Source organism: Cicer arietinum, chromosome 4 (genome assembly GCF_000331145.2).
Source record: "Cicer arietinum cultivar CDC Frontier isolate Library 1 chromosome 4, Cicar.CDCFrontier_v2.0, whole genome shotgun sequence".
Classification (NCBI taxonomy): Eukaryota; Viridiplantae; Streptophyta; class Magnoliopsida; order Fabales; family Fabaceae; genus Cicer; species Cicer arietinum.
The window spans coordinates 65,292,549-65,312,441 of NC_021163.2; the positions used below are offsets into that span (position 1 = coordinate 65,292,549).

Genomic DNA, 19,893 nt, shown 5'->3' on the forward strand with positions numbered 1-19,893 from the left:
ACACAATCAACATTAATCATATTTAAATATATATATTTATTGAGAATTTTAAAAAAGTAAGTCATCAATTTATGAATGTATACAAATTTTTTACGATTTGTGTTAGAGTTCTATATATATATAGCCCTACTATTGTTCTTCTTAATACATAGGAGACAAGTACAAACCAAATCTACACTTTAATATATCTTCTATACTATAATGGATATTTCTATGAAGATATTTTTTTCACATTCTCTACCAACTTTAATTTGCACTATTATTTTATTTTGCTTAAAAACAAATGCTATTATTCAACTTCCACCAAATGTTTCAATTCCAGCAGTGTTGGTGTTTGGAGATTCAATAATGGATACAGGCAATAATAATTATATATTAACACCAGGTAGGAGCAATTTTGCACCATATGGAAAAGATTTTCAAGGAGGCATTGCCACCGGAAGATTTAGCAATGGAAAGGTCCCATCGGATTTGATAGGTATTTATATATTCTAAATCATATCTTAAAATTAAGTAGACATTATCATTAAAAAAAAAGGCTTAATTGCAGTCTTGGTCTACCTATTTTAGCTGAATTGTGAAAGTAGTCTCTTCATTTTGTTTCTTTCCAGTTTTGGTCCCCAAACAGAATTTTGGTCCAAAACTTGATGAAATTTCATTTTTTTTTTTGCATTTATTTAAGTCACACCATGCCTCAAGATCTCATGTGCAACAATTACTTGAAATCTATGATTATAAATGGTGTAGTACGACTTTAAAAAATGAAATTTCAGCAAGTTTTAGACCAAAATTCTGTTTTGGGACCAATACTGGGAAGAAACAAAATGGAGGGATTACTTTTGCGATTCAGCTAAAATAAGGAGATCAAAACTGCAATTAAGCCAAAAAAAAAGTTGTTGCTTTTAATTTTTTTTATTTTATAAAAATTTTCAGTTGAAGAATTAGGCATTAAAGAATATCTACCTCCATACTTGAATCCCAATCTCACGTTTAATGAATTGACTACGGGTGTGTGCTTTGCATCTGGTGGTGCTGGATACGATCATTTAACATCACAATTAGAGGTGTATCTTATTAATATTTCTTCAAAATTATTTTATTAATATTATATCTTAATTATTTAATATTTATTTTTCTAACTTTGTTTCTTTGTAAATATTACCAGTTCGCTATTCCTTTAACCAAGCAACTAGACTATTTCAAAGAATATATTGAGAAGCTTAACGTATACGTTGGAGAAAATAGAACAAATTTCATCTTAGCCAATAGTATTTTCTTTTTGGTAATGGGTAGCAATGACATTTCCAACACATATTTCCTGAGTCACGTGAGGAAACTCAAATATGACTTTCCTTCATACGCTGACCTTTTGGTTAATATAGCTTCTAATTTTACCAAGGTATGGTTATGTAACTCAATCATATTTATTTAATAATTAACATGTAAACTCACGTTTTCTATAGTCCTACTACTAAGAGAAAAAAAAAAAAATTAACAGTGTTGATTTATTAACAATTTAAAAAACGTTCAACTAAACAATATCAGTATTTGTCGGTTGAATTTGAAGTTAAAAACCAACCGCGTATACATATTAAATACTTTAAATATTACCTTATGGATTCCACAATGTAATTTATTTATTTATTTTTTTCTCTGAATTTGAATTTGAAGGAAATATATGAACTAGGAGCAAGGAGGATTGGAATATTCAATGCGCCACCAATAGGGTGTGTGCCGATGCAAAGAACATTAGACGGAGGCAAAGAAAGATCATGTGTTGAAAAATACAACAATGCAACAACTTTATTTAATGACAAACTATTTAAGGAAATTGGTTCCCTTAACCAAAACTTATCAAATAGCAAAATTGTTTACTTTGATGTTTACACTCCTCTGCTCGATATCATCGTCAACAACCACAAATATGGTAATTCTAAATTTCATTTTCTTAATTCGTATTCATCATCATTTGTTAATTAAAAATAATTAATTATGACAATATTGCTAATAGTAATATAATTTTTTTAAAAAATAAATAGTCGATATATCATAATTTTTAATGAACTTCAATATAAAATTAATTTATACTAACACGATACATATTTAAATTATGATGAGTGTAGGGTTTACCGTTGCAGACCGAGGGTGTTGTGGCACAGGTAAAGTAGAAGTTGCGTTTTTATGCAACCGTTTTGAAGATACTTGTTCCAATGATACCGAATATGTGTTTTGGGATAGTTTTCACCCCACTGAAGCCACTTATAAAAACCTTGTTGCCTCTCTTCTACAAAAATATATAACTCAGTTTATATGATTAATTAATATATCAATATCGATATATTAATAAAAAAATTATTGGGAAAATTAGACACAAAGAGTGCTAATAGACCCAATACAAAATCAACTCGTGGGAAGGTCTAACACCCAGTTGGATCTATGGGTTACAAAGAATCTTTTAATTTTATGAATGTTGCAATTCCATTACTATTTTGTAATGATCAATTACCTTCCAATTATTAATGACAAAAATCAGAAAACTCTCTTCTTATATGGAGTTGTTCGTAGTCTAATTTAACAATTAATTTTATCCAATTGCATTAAGTGGTTATATTACATTCTTAACGCCAATGTATATTCATAAGTTTAACAAATTTCTTAATTAGCAATCGTCTATCCTGCAATCCCCTATTGTTTAAAAACGTGTGCAAGTACCAAATATATACAGTAAAAATTATAAATTTAATATTGTATCCAAGTAATTAATTAATTATGCAAAAACTCAATATTATCTAACCAAGTCACTTGTTTATTGAAGACATAAGCTATTCTATATGAACTTAAATAATCTTTTTTTGGGTCTGTAATAAATTTTCCTAATTAACCAATTAACATTAACTAACTTTAATTTCCAACAAGTTATAACTATTTCCATAGTAATTAATCAATTAACATTAACCATCTTTATAAAATTTAATAAATTTTTATTTCCTATAAAATTTTAGCATTTTATTTTTCGTTTTGATAAGAAAATTATTAACTTTTTAGTTCTAAAAATATTTTAAGTCTTCACTTTGTATCCATACTTCTAAGTGAGACTACAATATATCATTCAAATTTTTGAATGATTTATTTAACATGTTTAGAAAATTAAAGGAATTTATACCACAAATATCTAGAATTATTTAACGAAAGAGAAATGGAATATGAATTTTAAGCACCTAAAATTTAAAAGTTTATATCTGATTCTTCATTTGTTAAAAATTCTATTAAGAAATGTGTTTATAATGTCTTAAACATGAATATAAAAAGTCATTCAAACATTTAAATGATAAATATGAGTTGACATCAAAATAAAAACAAAAAATAAAAATAGAAAGCTTGTTCAGACGTCTAAGAAGTTGAAGTAATTTTTTTTTATATAATTTTAAAATTTATAATATAAAATTTTGTTTTAATCTAACGAAATTTTAACTGAAATCCGCAGAAAATATGCAACTAAAAAGTTGATTTCTAATAATATTAACAAAAGAATACTTAATAATTGATAATAAATTCAGGTAATTACTATCGTTACAAAAGATACTGTTTAAAAAATATTAGAACCGAAAGATTTCGAGTTTGAAGTAGGAAATTTATATATCAAATATCTTTAAAATTATTATATCAGCTATTGTTATGTTTGCATAATTATGCTAAATCACGTTGTTCTTTGCAGCATGGTATCCACAAGAACTAGCGATAGTTAATTAAAATAAAAATAGTATCCCCAAGAATTAGGTGCAATTATCATTCATTATAAAATGTTATTGTCAAAAACAAAAATGTACAATTTTTTAAAGTTTTTTATTTTGTTACAAATCAAATTAAATGTTATTAAAAAAAATAATCAAATTATGGATACACTATAATTTATTTTTTTTAATGTAATTATAAAAAAATTTATACACAACCAAGTGCTGATCAATCTAAACACTATATATAATATATAAATATCACATTTATTAATTGAATTAAAAATTATAATTTTATAATTTTTTTTTTTAATTTTATAATACCTCAAGTCACACACGAAATGATTCAACTCAAATAAAAGATAAAAACTCAAAATTCATCACATATTACTAAGTACTAACAAAATTAAAAGCGAAAGATATACATATAGATAGTCTGTCATCAACTACTAATATTTAACGTAAAAAACAGTTTTGAATTAAAAACTTTAATAGTATTATTAATCTACTTTTCTTTATTAGATTAAAATTCTACGGTACCAAATTTTGGAATAAAAAACATAATTTTATTGAAGTATGCTGAAGGCAATATATGATAGATAATATGCATTCATTTCAGACTAGTAAAAGGTATGTATGCTAAAGTTTCTGAATCCTTTTTAATATTATGCAATCTGATTTGTCCTCTTACAATATTCTGAACTGATTTGTCAACATTAGCTCTACTGAACTGATTTGTTAATATTGTGCAATCTGAATTGAATTAGCTCTACTGAATTATTATGAATTGATTTCAGGCATTGGTACCTGCCATAGCCAACATTGGAGCCCATGTGGAACACCAATTATGTGTTAAACACTTGTATGGAAATTGGAAGAAAACAAAATATCTCGTAAGACATATGAAAGAACTTGTTTGGTTGGTAGCAAGGGCTACGGTGGTTCAAGATTGGGAGAAAGCAATGCAAAAAAATTAAGACAATCAATGAAGATGCTTGGAAAGACATGATGCAACTCTCACTATCTTTGTGGACTAGGTCTGCATTTCGCACTGATACGCAATGTGACATCCAAGTAAACAACATGTGTGAGTCTTTCAACATGAATGTATTGGAGTATAGAGATAAGCCTATTATAACATTACTTGAAGACTTGAAACACTACATCACAGATGGTTGGTTTCCAACTTGACATGGAGATGATGATTTTAACTTGTTTAGTGTCACAAATGGTATAAACACTTATTCAATAAATCTACACACAAAAACTTGCGCTTCTCCTAAGTAGGACTTGATCGGTATTTTGTGTTGCCATGCTCTTGTTTGTATATGACACAACAAAGTTGATCCAAAATCGTACATTTCACCTTATTATAGGTATAAAATTTGATTTTAACTGCATATTTGTATTGTTGTAGTTCAACTTCTGTTTTGGTTCTATTGTAAAATAGGTTATGTTTTTAACATGTTGTTTTTACATATTTCTGCTTCAATTCTATAAAATTTACATAGTTCCAATTCTGGTTCTGTTCTATAAAATTTACTTCCAATTCTGGTTCAGTTTTAACATGTTGTTTTTACATATTGGTACTGGTTGTTGATCCTTAGCATGTTATTTTATTTATTTATTTACATATTTTTGCTTGAGATTTAACTATATATCGGTACTAGTTGTTGATGGTTTTAACATGCTGTTCTATAAAATTTACTTCCAGTTCTGGTTCATGTTTTACATATTGGTATTCGTTGTTGATGACTTTAACGTTTTGTTTTTTTACATATTTTTGCTTCAGATTTACTGCATATTGGTACTGGTTGTTGATGGTTTTAATATGTTGTTCTATAAAATTAATTACAATTCTGGTTCATGTTTTAACTTGTTGTTTTTACATATTAGTACTGGTTGTTGATGGCTTTAACATGTTTTTTTATACATATTTTTGCTTCATATTTAACTGCATATTGGTACTGGTTGTTGATGGTTTTAACATTCTGTATTTTTACATATTTCTGCTTCAGTTTTAACAGCCTATTGGTTTTTGACATGTTTTTGGTTCTTTAAATAGGAAAACAAACTTCTTTACATGTTACTCTTACATTGTAATGCCATTAAATGGACCAAAAATTTGGCAAACATCAAATGAAGAGCTTATAAATCTCCCAATCATGAGGAGAGCACCAGGTAGACCAAGTGCAAGTCCAATGACAAGCCAAAAGGTTCTAACATACTACCAAGATAGCTTACAATTGTGAAATGTAAAAACTGCAGGAAGCTTGAACACAACACGAGGACATGCAAGGGTAAAAGTGTTGCAGATAGAGAGATACCAAAAGTGGAAATAACGTCAACACAACAAAGGAAGCAAAGACAACAAGGGTTGAAGGAGATGAGGGAGAAACACCAACAATTTTATCTCAGGATTCACAAGCTCCACAAACTCAAGATTCACAAATCAATTGACATAACTAAACTTGTGAATTTTATTTTGGCTATTATGAATATGTAATGATACTTGAGAATTTTATTTTGTAATGCAATATTATAACCTCTTTTTGGACCTAAGTTCCGATGGAATGATTATTTTGTAATGCAATAGTATGTAATGATGAATTGATGTACTAATTGTTACCTAAATTTTAATTACTTTGGAACCTAAATTCTGATTATTTGACATGACAGTAAATTTAGTATGTAATGCAATAATATTTTTATTTTGGAACATAAATTATGATTATTTTGACATAGCAGTAAATTTAGTATGTTATCTTGAATGAGCAAATTTGTTTGAGCATTATTATTAGACAATTGCATTATATCTTGAATGATACCAAACTAGTGGAAAATTATTTGAGCAAATTGCATTAATACAATGACACCAAACTAAATTATTAACATGCAAAAATAGACAACTGTATTACAATAATACCAATTTCATTCACAATAACAATCTTATTCATTCAAATTTAATTATATTACACAATAACATTACAATTTAATATCTAAACGCCCTAAATTACATCATTAAAAAACACCCTTAATTCAATCATTTTAATTACTTTAACATTACAATAACCAAAAGAACAATAATCAAGAGCCATGAAAGTTCCAGAAAACCCCCCATTGATTTCAACTTCAACCTCAGCTCATCATCATCATTTTTTGTCACATTCTCTTTCTTCTTGAATTCATCAAAGACATAATAACTTCTTTTGCTCATTCTGTCATTGGCTCATCAAACCAATAAAAAAATTACAAGATTTTTTACCCTGTAACTGAAACAACATAACAAAAAAAAAAAAAAAGATTGAATCTTCTTTCAATAAATTTTCATAATATCAACAACACAACAAAATATAAAATCCAGAATTTTGACAAATAGTTACCTTATAAGATCCGCAACAATGAAACATTCGACCTTGATTTTAAGTAAGTCATCCAAGAAGTACAAAAGGAGATTCAAGTTCACACAAACGTTCTCTCCTTCTAATTCTCAAATGAGAATTGTTGCTTGTAATTGAATACGAACGAGAAGACATTTGTTGGTTGTAATTGAATACGAACGAGAAGACATTTGTTGCTTGTAATTGAATACGAACGAGAAGACATTTCTCAAACGTTCTCTCTTGGTCGATTTTCGATTTTAGGGTTCAGGTGCGCGTCTGATTTGGGGCTGAAATGTTTTTTAATTTTGGCTTATTAAATGTTATTTTTAAAATACGAATTTTGTTTTTAAAAACATAAATTGTATTTTTTTAATTTAGAATAATATAATAATGGCTTTTAATCTACATAGATGTCTGCCATGTCACCATTTTTTTGACAAGTCATTAAAAAAATGACAATTTATCAAATTTGGACCCAAAATATATTTCGCAATTCACCTAAAATAAGGGGACCAAAAGTGTAATTAAGTCTTTATTTTAACATTTTTAACTAAAGTAACTTTAGTAAAAAAAAAAAGTAAAGTACCTAAAGAGCTTATCCCTCAATAAAAAAAGTAAATTTAAATCCTAATCTCACGATTAATGAATTGACTACGGGTGTGTGATTGGCATCTAGTGGTGCTGGATACGATCATTTGACATCACAATTAGAGGTGTATTTTATTAATATTTCTCCAAAATTATTTTATTAATATTATATCTCATTTCATATTGTTTTTTCTAACTCTTTTTCTTTGTAAATATTACCAGCTCGCTATTCCTTTAACCAAGCAACTAGACTATTTCAAAGAATATATTGAGAAGTTTAACATATACGTCGGAGAAAATAGAACAAATTTCATCTTAGCCAATAGTATTTTATTTTTGGCATTGGATAGCAATGACATTTCCAATACACATTTCTTGACTCGTGCCATCAACCAATTTTCCATACCGTCAACGAAGCCACAATCAAAGAAATTGGTTGATTTTAGTGGTATGTGGCAAAATCTTATACATCACCTGGGGAAACATAGAGTATGTTACTATATAAATTTAAAAATTTATTAAAGTCCTACATTAGAAATATTTTTTTTTTTGTAAATTTAAGTCCCACATTGGAAAGAAATATTTTTGAAGTCTCACATTGGAAAACTCTCATATTTTGAGTAGTTTTTAACTCTATAAATACTAAAGTCCCACATTCGATAGAAAACATATGTGAGTTTGCTTCCATAACTATATAATGAGTTTCAAACTATTGTGAAAAGTACACCAAAGTCGGATGCATTTATCAACTTTATCTTTTCTCCCTTTTATATTTTGCTCGCATAATTTACGAGCCACTTCTCCCCTTCTTTATGTCCCTTTGATATTTTAGAGCAGTTTTGTATCGTTGTCCCTTTGATTTTTTTAGTGGTTGTTATGAAGTAGTTCCTTCGATTTTAGAGCGGTTTTTATGCCGTAGTCCCCTCATTTTTAAAGCGGTTGTTATGTTGTAGTCCCTTCGTTTTTTTTGGAGCGGTTGTGATGCCGTAGTCCATTTGATTTTTAGAGCAGTTTTGTACCGTAGTCCTATCGATTTCAAGAGCGGTTTTTATGTTGTAGTTCCGCCAATTTTTGAGTGGTTTTAACACCACTATCCTTTTAGAGTGGTTTTTATGTCGTAGTCTCGTCGGTTTTTTAGTGGTCATAATACCACTATGAGCGGTTTTTTGTGCCGTAGTCCTTTTGATTTATGAGTGATCATAGTATCATATTGCGAGTGACTTTAATTGTCATATTGAGAGTGGCTTTAACCGCCATATTGATTGTGTAATTCTAGAATGGCTTTCTATGTTGTAGTGTAACTCCGATACAATGAATCTGAGCTGTTTTATCTTCGAGATTTCGTGGTTGATAGTTTTCCTTGCACAATTAGGGAAGTTCCACGAAACATCTTAAAGAGAGTGACCTAGTCCGTGATTCAACCCAATTATATCTTCTGTGACATAAATTGTGATTTTTAAACAGTTTTCCGAAACTCAAAAATAACAATTTTAAGACTTTTTTCTGTCATGTTAACCGAAGAGAATTCTAGATTTGGCTCGATTGCCTCTGATTTCAGTAAACTGTTTCTGTTTGAAGCAAACAGAAAAGGATAAGAAAGCTGGAGAACTAACCCATGGGAGAATGATGATAAGAATTATATTCTTAATGGACTTGTTGATGATCTGTATAACTACTACAGTTCCAACAATACTGCTAGAGATGTTTAAGATGCTCTGAGTAAGTATGTTATGAGTTGCTACACAGAGTATCAGATGACCGATGACATATCCGAGGAGGCTCACTCACATAAAATTCAGAAGATAACTCATGAGATCATCTATTAAGGTACCTCACTCATGACATATTTAAATTAAATATTGAAATTTAATATATCTCCTTCTGTTTGAATGTCTCTTTATGCTTAAACGTTGTGTGCTTTTAATTTTTGACATGCTAGACTCGTTGATGTGAACACATTTGATTTCAAGATTAAGTAACTTGGGTTTAATTTCAAAGTTATTTTTAAATGATTTTGAAAAATTTGATCTTTATAGTCAAGCTAAAATAACAAAGAGATTAAATAAATTTGTAGTTAGAGAATCTAAGTTTTTAGATTTATTACACTTTGATATATGTGAACTTGATGGGACATTAACATGAAATGAAAAATAAAAGTGAAAAGTTTGACATGTTAAGGATCTTTGTAACTGAAATTGAAAATTTATTTATTTAAAAGATTAAGAGGTTCCAAGTATGATTCTAGTTTGTTTAATAAGTTTTATAAATTTCCTAGAATTATACATGGAACAACTGCACCATAATTTCTTGAAGTGAATGGTAAAGTTGAAAGAAAAAAAAAAGAACTCTTATTGAACTAGTTGTTGCTAGTATGTTTAACTCTAGTGCTGCATCTCATTGGTGTGCAGAAAATATATTGCTTATTTGCTATGTTTTGAATAAGGTTTATAAATCTAAAAACAAAACCTCTCCTTATGAGATAGTGAAGAAAAGACAACCGAATTTGTCTTATTTTCAAACTTGGGGTTGTCTGGCTTATGTCAGAATCTCCGATCCCAAGAGAATTAAACTCGCTAGTAGAGCCTATGAATGTGTATTCATTGGGTATGCAGTAAAGAACAATAGTGGGGGCAGCGAACCATAGAGTCAAATGATGTTGACTTCTATGAAAATAAATTCCCTTTCAAATGGAGAAATAGTGGGGGCAGCGAACCAAATCACTTTCCTATAACTAGAAGCAGCAAACATGGTGAAACATAAACTCGAAGAAGAAACAGAGTCAGAGTTGCTAAAAATTATGTACCCGAATATGCGGCCTATATTTTAGAAGAGGATCCTGCAAATCTTTAAGAAGTTTTGTCATCTTTGGATGCAGATTTATTGCAAGAAGCAATAATCGATGAAATGGATTCTCTACAATCTAACAGGAGTTGGCATTTAGTAGACTTGTTGATAGTGTTTCAACAAGTGTACTGAATCATTGCAAGTAATAATTAAAACGGTAGTACCGAGTGTAGAACTCAAGGATTTTGTTTTACTATTGAATTATATTTAAATACTAAAATTGAACAAAAAATTTCCAAATTGATAGAAATAATTTTTAAAACTAACAACGATAATAAAATTGATCCTTAATTATAAGAAAAATGTCAGGGATGAGTTTCACTTCGAATCCAACCTTGGTGTATAATTTGATCCTAGTTACTGAATTCCTTTATTAAATTATTATCGAATTCTCTTTATTATTCTTGTCCAAATGTCTTAGTGACAGAACCTTTAATTCCAAAGTAACCCATAATTCCTTAGTGGATTTATTATTAGAATTAAGCCTTACCGTACAATAATTTTCTTGTTAAACTATTGTCTTTGCAACTAATTTAATTGGCTTCATGACCTGTATCTATCCATAGACTACAAATTTATGAATTTCTCATCTCAAGCATTCGTGAAGTCCACTTCCGTTTCAAACTACGAATCGTAGAACATTTTAATGTTGATTAAGCAATAAAAATCATTAAGCACAAAGATGAGAAAAATAATTCAATAAACTCATTCATATAACTAAAAATCAAATCAGAAAAATAAGGGTTTCATCTTGTTACACTCATCCTTAACAAATAGGGTTAAGTTACTCATGACAGAGAAAAAAGAGATAGAGATTAGAGAAGAATTACAAGAAAGATTCATGAATGATTCTTGATAAAACTGCTCCAATGGTGTTAGAAACGATTGTCTTTGAGTTTATCTGCTAGGGCACAAATCTCCCAACTTCCCAATAGTCAGAAAGAACCCTAAAAAGTGAGAAGAGTCATCACAACCCCAAACTTAATCTATTGCTTGTCCCCAAGCAACAATTAATTTCAATTTTGATGCAGTTAAAATCAAATTTAAACGCAATTTCTCAAATCAAATCAAACTCAATTCTTAAAGTTCCATCTACTACAAAACATTCATCATGCTCCATAGTTGCTTATAAAAAAAAAACAACATAATTTGTATACTTTAGCATTCATTCATCAAGTTCAACTCTCTCTTCACACAATTTCACCAAAATTTCTCTCTAAGTGTTTAGCAAGGATTATGAATTTATCACTCAAATCCTAGAACATGCATCACGCTACCATAGACTTGAAAAATTTCTAGTTAGCAGTCACATACACTTTTGGAGGACTTTCAGATTGTAATGAAGCTTAGATAAGGATAAGACATTTTAGGATATTAGACTTTACTACTTGGAGTTAGGCATACATTTTCAAATTATTCTACCACTTTTAAGTTTTCTTCACCTTTTCATTGTGGAGATTCTTAAACATTGGCAAAAGAACCAAGAATATATTATTTATCAAAGTCCACAAACTGATTTTTGTTTCCTTCTTTTTTCTTTTATTTTATTTTCTTTTGATTTTTTTTTTTTTTTGAGAACAACCACCCCAAACATAAAAGGTTGATATCCCATGAGCAACCCCAAACTTAGAATTTTACCAAGACAAGACAAAAAATTTCATACCTAACTCCAAGTAAGGTGATGTAATTAAAAGCAACGAAAATGAAAATGGGAGAATGAGGGAAAAATGGCCGCGGGTAGCAGAGGAAGAAGATGGAAAATCAGATTTTCCTTCCTTCCTTTTTCCTTTCTTTGTTTTTCCTTCCTTTCTATTTCCTTCTTTCCTTTATATAACCTTTTCTTTTCCTTTTCCTTCCTTCTAATTTCCTTTCTTTCTATTCTCTCCAAGCAAACATATATATATATATATTAAATATAACTTAACAAATATCTCAAAATATCTAGATATTTGTTAAATTACCATTTCACCCGTAACGCATTAAATTCTCCGTAAAGGATTTACCGCACTTAATTTAAATTTATTTATCGACGAGTAATTCTAAACGGGGGCAAAATAACTTTTTGATCCTATACACTCCATAATATTATTAACTTTGGCTAAAAAGCCTCCGAGCCAAAATCCAAAACATATAAAATACATAAGTGTACCTTAAAATTCTGGGTCTTACAGTCATAGTATAGTACTATATTGCGAGTGACTTTAATCGTCATATTGAGAGTGACTTTAACCGCCATATTGAGGGTGTAACTCTAGAACAGTTTTCTACTGTGCAGTGGAACTCCGATACAGTGAATCTAGACTGTTTTATCCTACGGTCTTCGTGGTTGATAGTCTGCATTGCACAATTTGGATAGTACCGTGAAACGTCTTTAAGAGAGCGACCTAGTCTGCGACTCAATCCAATAATATCTTCAGTGACATAAATTGTGATTTTTAAACAGTTTTTTGAAATCAAATAATAATTGTAAGACGTTTCTTTCTGCCATGTCAACCGAAGAGATTACTAGATTTGGTTATGTTGCCTCTGATTTCAATAAATTGTTTCAGTTTGAAGCAAATAGAAAACGATAAGAAAGCTGGAGAATTAACCCATGGGAAAATAATGTTAAGAATTATATTATTAATGAACTTGCTTCTGATCTGTATAAATACTACAATTGCAGCAATAATGTTAGAGATGTTTGAGATGCTCTGAAGATGTATGTTGTTAACTGCTATCCATAGAATCAGATGACCGATGACAGATCCATGGAGGCTCACTCCCGTAAAATTCAGAAGATAACTCATGATATTATCTATTAAGGTACGTCACTCATGACATATTTAAATTAAATATTGAAATTTAATATGTCTCATTCTGTTTGAATGTTGTGTGATTTTATTTTTGACATGCTAGACTATGGGGTGTGAACACATCTAAGTAACTTATGTTTAATTCCAAAGTTATTTTTAAATGATTTTGAAAAATGTGATTTTTGTAGTCAAACTAAAATAAAAAAAGAGTTTACATAACTTTGTAGTTAGAGAATCTGAGTCATTAGATTTATTATACTTTGATATATGTTTACTTGATATGACGTTAATAAGAAATGTAAAATAAAAGAGAAACGCTTGACATGTTAAGAATTTTTGTAACTGAAATTAAAAATCAATTTAGTAGAAAGATTAAGAGGTTAAAAGTACGATTTTAGTTTGTTTAATAAGTTTTATAAATTGTCTGGAATTATACATGGAACAACTGCATCATAATTGCTTGAAGTGAATGGTAAAGCTGGAAAAAAAAAGGATCAAAACTATTATTGACCTAGTTGTTTCTAATATGCTTAATTGTAGTGAGATAGTGAAGAAAAGACAAGACAACTGCATTTGTCTTATTTTTAAACTTGGGGTTGTCTGATTTATGTCAGAATCATCGATCGCGAGCGAATTAAACTCACCAGTAGCGCCTATGAATGTGTATTCATTGGGTATGCAGTAAAGAAAAAAGTGTATATGTTTTATGACCTAAATGAAAAAGTGATCATAGAGTCAAATGATGTTGACTTCTATGAAAAAAATTCCATTTGAATTCGAGAAATAGTGGGGGCAACGAACCAAGTCATGTTCCCATGACAAGAAGCATTGAAAGCAACAAACAAGGTAAAATAGAAATTTGAAGAAGTAAGAGAGTTAGAGTTGCTAAAGATTATGGACCTCATTATACGATCTATACCTTAGAAGAGAATCATGCAAATATTTAAGAAGTTTTGTCATCTTTGGATATAGATTTATTGCAAGAAGCAATAAAAGATGAAATGGATACTCTAGAGTCTAACATGACCTGACATTTAGTAGACTTGCCTCCTAGTTGCAAATCAATAGGTTGTAAACGGATCTTGAAAAAGAAACTAAAGCTCGATAGAACTGTTGATAAATACAAGGCACGCCTTGTAGCCAAAGGTATTTGAAAAAGAAAAAATATAGATTTATTTGACAATTTTCCACCAGTCACTAGAATAACATCCATTAGGGTACTCATATCACTTGCGGCTAATCATAACCTGGTGATACACCAGATGGATGTTAAAGCATCTTTTTTAAATGGTGACCTAGAAGAAGAAATCTATATGGAACAATATGAAGGTTTTGTAATTCAAGGACAAGAAGACAAGGTCTGTAAGTTAGATATATCTCTGTATGGTCTTAAACAAGCTTATAAGAAATGACATGAAAAGTTTGATAACCTGACATTTGCACTATCCTATGTCTCTATGTAGACGACTTAATCATATTTGATTCAAACATTCATGCTGTAAATATTGTGAAATCATTGTTGTGTAACAACTTTGATATGAAAGACCTCAAAGAAGCGAATGTAATCCTTGAAATCAAGATTACTAGGTCAGAAAATGGAATTTCTTTTCATGAGTCTCACTATGTTGAAACAATCCTAAAGAAATATAAATACTTTAACTGCAAACCTGCTTGCGCACTATATGATCTAAGTGTGAAAATTTTCAAGAACACTGGTGAAGGTGTTAGACAAACTGAATATGCGAGCATCACTGGCAGCCTCAGGTATGCCACTGATTGTACTAAACCCGAAATTGCCTACGTCGTGGGACTGTTGTGCAAGTTTACCCGTAGACCTAGTATGGAGCATTGGCACGCTATGGAAAGTGTCATGAGATACCTGAAAAGACCATAAATCTCAAATTACATTATCAAAGATTTCCTACCGTCCTTGAAGGATACAACGATGCTGATTGAAACATTTTATCAGATGACTCCAAAGCAACTAGTGGCTATATTTTAGTATAGCTAGTGGTATTGTATCTTGAAAGTCAAATAACAGACGATATTGACTCAGTCCAATATGGAGTCTGGAATGATAGCACTAGATACTACTAGTGTAGAAGCGAGCTGGTTGAGATGCTTGCTAGTTGAGATCCCTATATGGAAAAAAATCTATGACAGATGAGTTGATCCACTGTGACAGTACCGTGGCTATTGCAAAGATTGAGAATCGTTATTAGAACGATAAGAGACGACAAATTCTTCGTAAGCACAATGTTATTAGAGAGTTATTTTCTAAATGAGTTGTTATATTGGATCACATACATACTAATGAGAATTTAGCAAATCTTTTGGCGAAAGGATTAGCTAAAGAGAAAGTCATAAATACATACAAAAGGATGAGACTAATGCCTATAGAGTCACTCATGATGGTAACCCGATCGAAAAGACTAGAGATCCCAAGAATTAGATTCAATGGGTAATAACAAGTTGTGAAGTTAAATGAGATGGACACACTATTATAAATTAGAGAAGCATGATTCATGATGTGATGATAGGATGATGTAATAGAAACTCTTAACGAGATATATACTCTATGTGGAGTGGAGTACCTAGTTACTGGAGTATTCTTGATAGACTCACATTTATGAATGTGGCAGTGGGGTCGCTTTCTATGGAATTTCGAGGCAGAATTCATAGAGCGTTCGCCATACTGGGATACACGTGCAGGACCATTAATGCATGAACTTTTGAGAATACACCATATGAAAAGGTTGCGTGTGGGTTTGATGTCTGAGATAGAGTTCAAGACTACGAGTCACTCTTGTTGAATATGAATCTTATTATGGAAAGGTTCAAGTCAAGAGACAACTTTGTTTATGCACGATCTTATTGAAGCATTTGACGTTATTTCAAAAACATTTTTTTTAAATTCAAGTGGGGGATTGTTGGAACATAGAGTACGTTATTGGAAAGATTTTTATATAAATTCAAGTGGAAAGAAACATGTTTTTTTTTTCAATTCAAGTCTCACATTGGAAAGAAATATTTTTGAAGTCTCACATTGAAAAACTCTCATATTTTGAGTAATTTTTAACTCTATAAATACTAAAGTCCCACATTGGATAAAAACACATGTGAGTTTTCTTCCATCACTATATAATGAGTTTCAAATTAGGGGGTTTGAATTGTCAATCACAAGAAAATGGGGGTTTGAATTGTGATTTCACCTTTTTAAAATTTCCTGTTAAAACTTAAAGAATTTAACTCAAGATTAATCTTGGTTATGAAAATAGAAAACAGAGAACGTTCTTGGTTAGTGAAAAACACACAATTTAATTTATCTATTTAATTTGATAATTAAAAGACTATAAATAAATAGAGATAAGGGAAAATATATCACACAAAGATAAATAAACAGAGAACGTTCTTTGTTTTTACACCACCGGTCTAGATCAACCTTGATCTGTTACAATCTTCACATTTCAACCAGAAATGATTTTTACAATCACATTTCAACCAGAAATGATTTTTACAATCACATTTCAACCTTGATAGGATTTTTACAAACACATTCAATCTAACATAAAAGATAGACTTGAGTTACAAATGATGTGTATGATAAAAGTGTTTGGGATCTTAAAACTTCTCAACACTTGTTTGAGATAAATGAAAGACAGACTCAGTAAATAATGATCCAAAGATATAGTGAAGAGAGCTAGAGTTTGCTTGAAGTTTTTTTTTGAACTTGTTACTTGAACAAGTGTTGGTAGATTTGTAAATTGAACTCTTGCCTTCATCTTCCAATTTATCTTCAATTTATAGATGTTAAAAGGCTTTGAATATTCAGTTTAAAATGAATATATCCATTGGACACACTTCCAAAGTTTTAGATATATTTTAAAGCAATTAAACATGTGTTTATTTGCTGCCCAGAACATTCTTGCAAAACGAAGAACGTTCTTGCTTTTGGGCCTCTTGGAAAATGTGAATGTTGAGTGAATGAGTTGTCACATGTTAGTTGGCACTGTTTTGAATCAGGTTTGTACGTAACTTTTTGCAGAATATTGTAAGTACAATATACTTGTGTCCTTGCTCACAACTCATCAATTTGGAGATCAATCTTGATGTTGTTTTCCACCTTTGAGCATTGATCTCGAGTTCATGGCTTCACCAATGATTTGAGCAGTCTTGATACTCTTTAATATGTGGTTTATACTATGGAAAATCATCTGTTTTAATTATGTCTTTAAAAGGGAATTAAAATCAGAATGTTCTTTTGTAAAAACAAGAACATTATTCGTTTCTGTTTTGTGTAGTGCTGAATTTGACAGCTGTTATATGTCGGTCCTTTGTCTCATAAACATGATGTGCTTTATGAAAAAAGGTGCATCAACATTATCCTTGCTATCATGGATGTCCTTTCTCATAGCTCATCAATTTTAAGATTGATCTTGATGTTTTGCTTTGCCTTTGTTGATCCCATTTGATTGAATCTATCCAAAACAATCTTATGTAGATTATTAACTTCTTATGTGATGAATACTGATGTTTTGTAGCTCATATCGATGTTAAATTACATCAAATTTTTCTCTTTCTAAACGAGAACGTTCTTGGAAAGCTGTGAAAATGGAGAACGTTCTTCGTTTATGTTTTTAGTGATTGCTGGATTTTGACAATTCTAACAGTTGTTGTGTGTCAAGCTTTTATGTTTTGTACGTTTTTCAGTGATGCAATGACTTTATCATTTATGTCTAGTTTGTACTTACTTACTTTAGCCATCGACTTTGGGGACTAGTCTTACTTTTTATTCTTGGTACATTGTTTTGATCATATGAAAAGAATATGCCCAAAATGATCTTTAGTATATAATTATGTTCCTTTGTAATGAATATTGGTGATTTGAAATGTATATTGATATATTTTTATATCCACAATCAATCTTGATTTAAAGAAGACTTTGTTCTTTGTAAACAAGAATGTTCTTGATATATGATATATTCTTTTTTGAGATTATTTACTCATTAATTGGATACTTATGCACTTTGATGAAGTGACTTCTTGCTTGTTCACTTATGCAATTCATGTTCCTTAAACAAAACACAAGTGCAATCATTAGTAGACCACCATTCATAAAACTTAATAATTTATTCCATAAAGTTTGTTGTCATTAAAACATACATAAAAAAGGTTTTTGCCTCAACAAGATGCATTTCTCATCTTTCTCTTTTCTCCCTTTTATATTCTACTCACCTAATTTATGAGCCATTTCTCCCCTTTCTTTTTGTCCCTTCGATATTTTAGAGCAGTTTTGTACCATTGTCCCTTCGATTTTTAGAGCGGTTGTTATGTTGTAGTCCCTTCTTTTTTAGGGCGGTTTATATGCCATAGTCCCTTAGTTTTTTTTTTGGAGTGGTTGTTATGCTGCAATCCCTTTGATAAACTAGTAATAAGATTTTGCTACATAGCACTTACAAAGTTTACAAAAATGAGTATTACACTATTATGAGCATGTCAGTTCATTGTCCATAAAGCTTCATTGTTATGCTACATATTGAAGTAAAAAACCCTAAAATATATGGAAGAGGGGTAAAAAACACAGATGCATGTTATCAAGTAGAGCATCATTGTTAGCAAGACCCCATAACCAACAAAAATGGTAAATCATAACAATATGGAATATAATTAAGAAAAAAGTTAGAAGAGATTTAGAGAAGCCTTAGATGGAAATTAGATAACGAGTTCATCAGATGCACATTTTCATAGTTATGTTGCCAATGAAACTTTATCATGGATGGATAAAGCTAGAAGTTATGTTTTACTTATCGCCAGAAACCAAGAAACAAGTCGTCGATGCGAATAACATTTAATCGAACGAGTAAAAGCATGTAACGGTGCTTGACGGACGACGTCCATGGAATCAACAACACCGTCGATTTTGCTTAATAAGTTTAATTTTTAGGGAAACTCGAGTTCCCGAAGAAAGTAAAAACGTGAGGTCGAGAAGAGAGTGAAAGGCGCACACGAGGGGAGCAGGCGAGAAAGGAGAATGGAAGAGAATGAAACCCCAAAATTGCATATTAAACTACTTTGATTATAGGGGTCGGGGGGTGAAAAATGAAGAAAGGGAAAAATGGGACAAGACATAATGAAAAATGGAAAAAGAGTTGAAATGAAGATAGGGAAAATGGAGGCGGGGGATAGGAAAAAAAGGAGTGAAGGATAGGGAAAAATAAGCAAGAAAATTTTACTGAATTTTTTTTTAATTTTACAAATAAAAAAATGCAGCGTCGGCCATACTGACACTAAAAGGGTGATTAAAGTTAAAAAATAAATAAGCTTCCACCATATTTTACTTAGCATCGACAAGGCCGACACTAAAAATAAATGAAAACACAAAATAACATTTGATGACCGACAGTAAACAGATGCTAACTAGCGTCTGTGTCAATGGTCGACGCTAAATATGGCAGCTAAAAACTGTTTTTCTAGTAGTAACTATTTCTATTTTTGTTATCCACACTCCTCCATTCTTTTATTAAAAAAATATACTTAAAAGAATCTTGCTTA

The 19,893-nt window shown here is 30.3% G+C and overlaps 1 protein-coding gene across 1 annotated transcript in view; it reads left to right on the forward strand.

Moving 5' to 3' along the window:
- The first annotated feature begins 201 nt into the window (after positions 1-201).
- LOC101502971 (uncharacterized) overlaps positions 202-19,893 on the forward strand; it is a 32,548-nt gene continuing 12,856 nt past the window's right edge. Inside the window, exons 1-8 of the mRNA XM_004499241.2 lie at positions 202-478; positions 934-1,064; positions 1,166-1,399; positions 1,672-1,927; positions 2,124-2,311; positions 4,529-4,593; positions 5,149-5,172; positions 13,246-13,278. Coding sequence (XP_004499298.2) covers positions 202-478; positions 934-1,064; positions 1,166-1,399; positions 1,672-1,927; positions 2,124-2,311; positions 4,529-4,593; positions 5,149-5,172; positions 13,246-13,278 — 1,208 coding nt within the window. The remainder of the gene's footprint in view (positions 479-933; positions 1,065-1,165; positions 1,400-1,671; positions 1,928-2,123; positions 2,312-4,528; positions 4,594-5,148; positions 5,173-13,245; positions 13,279-19,893) is intronic.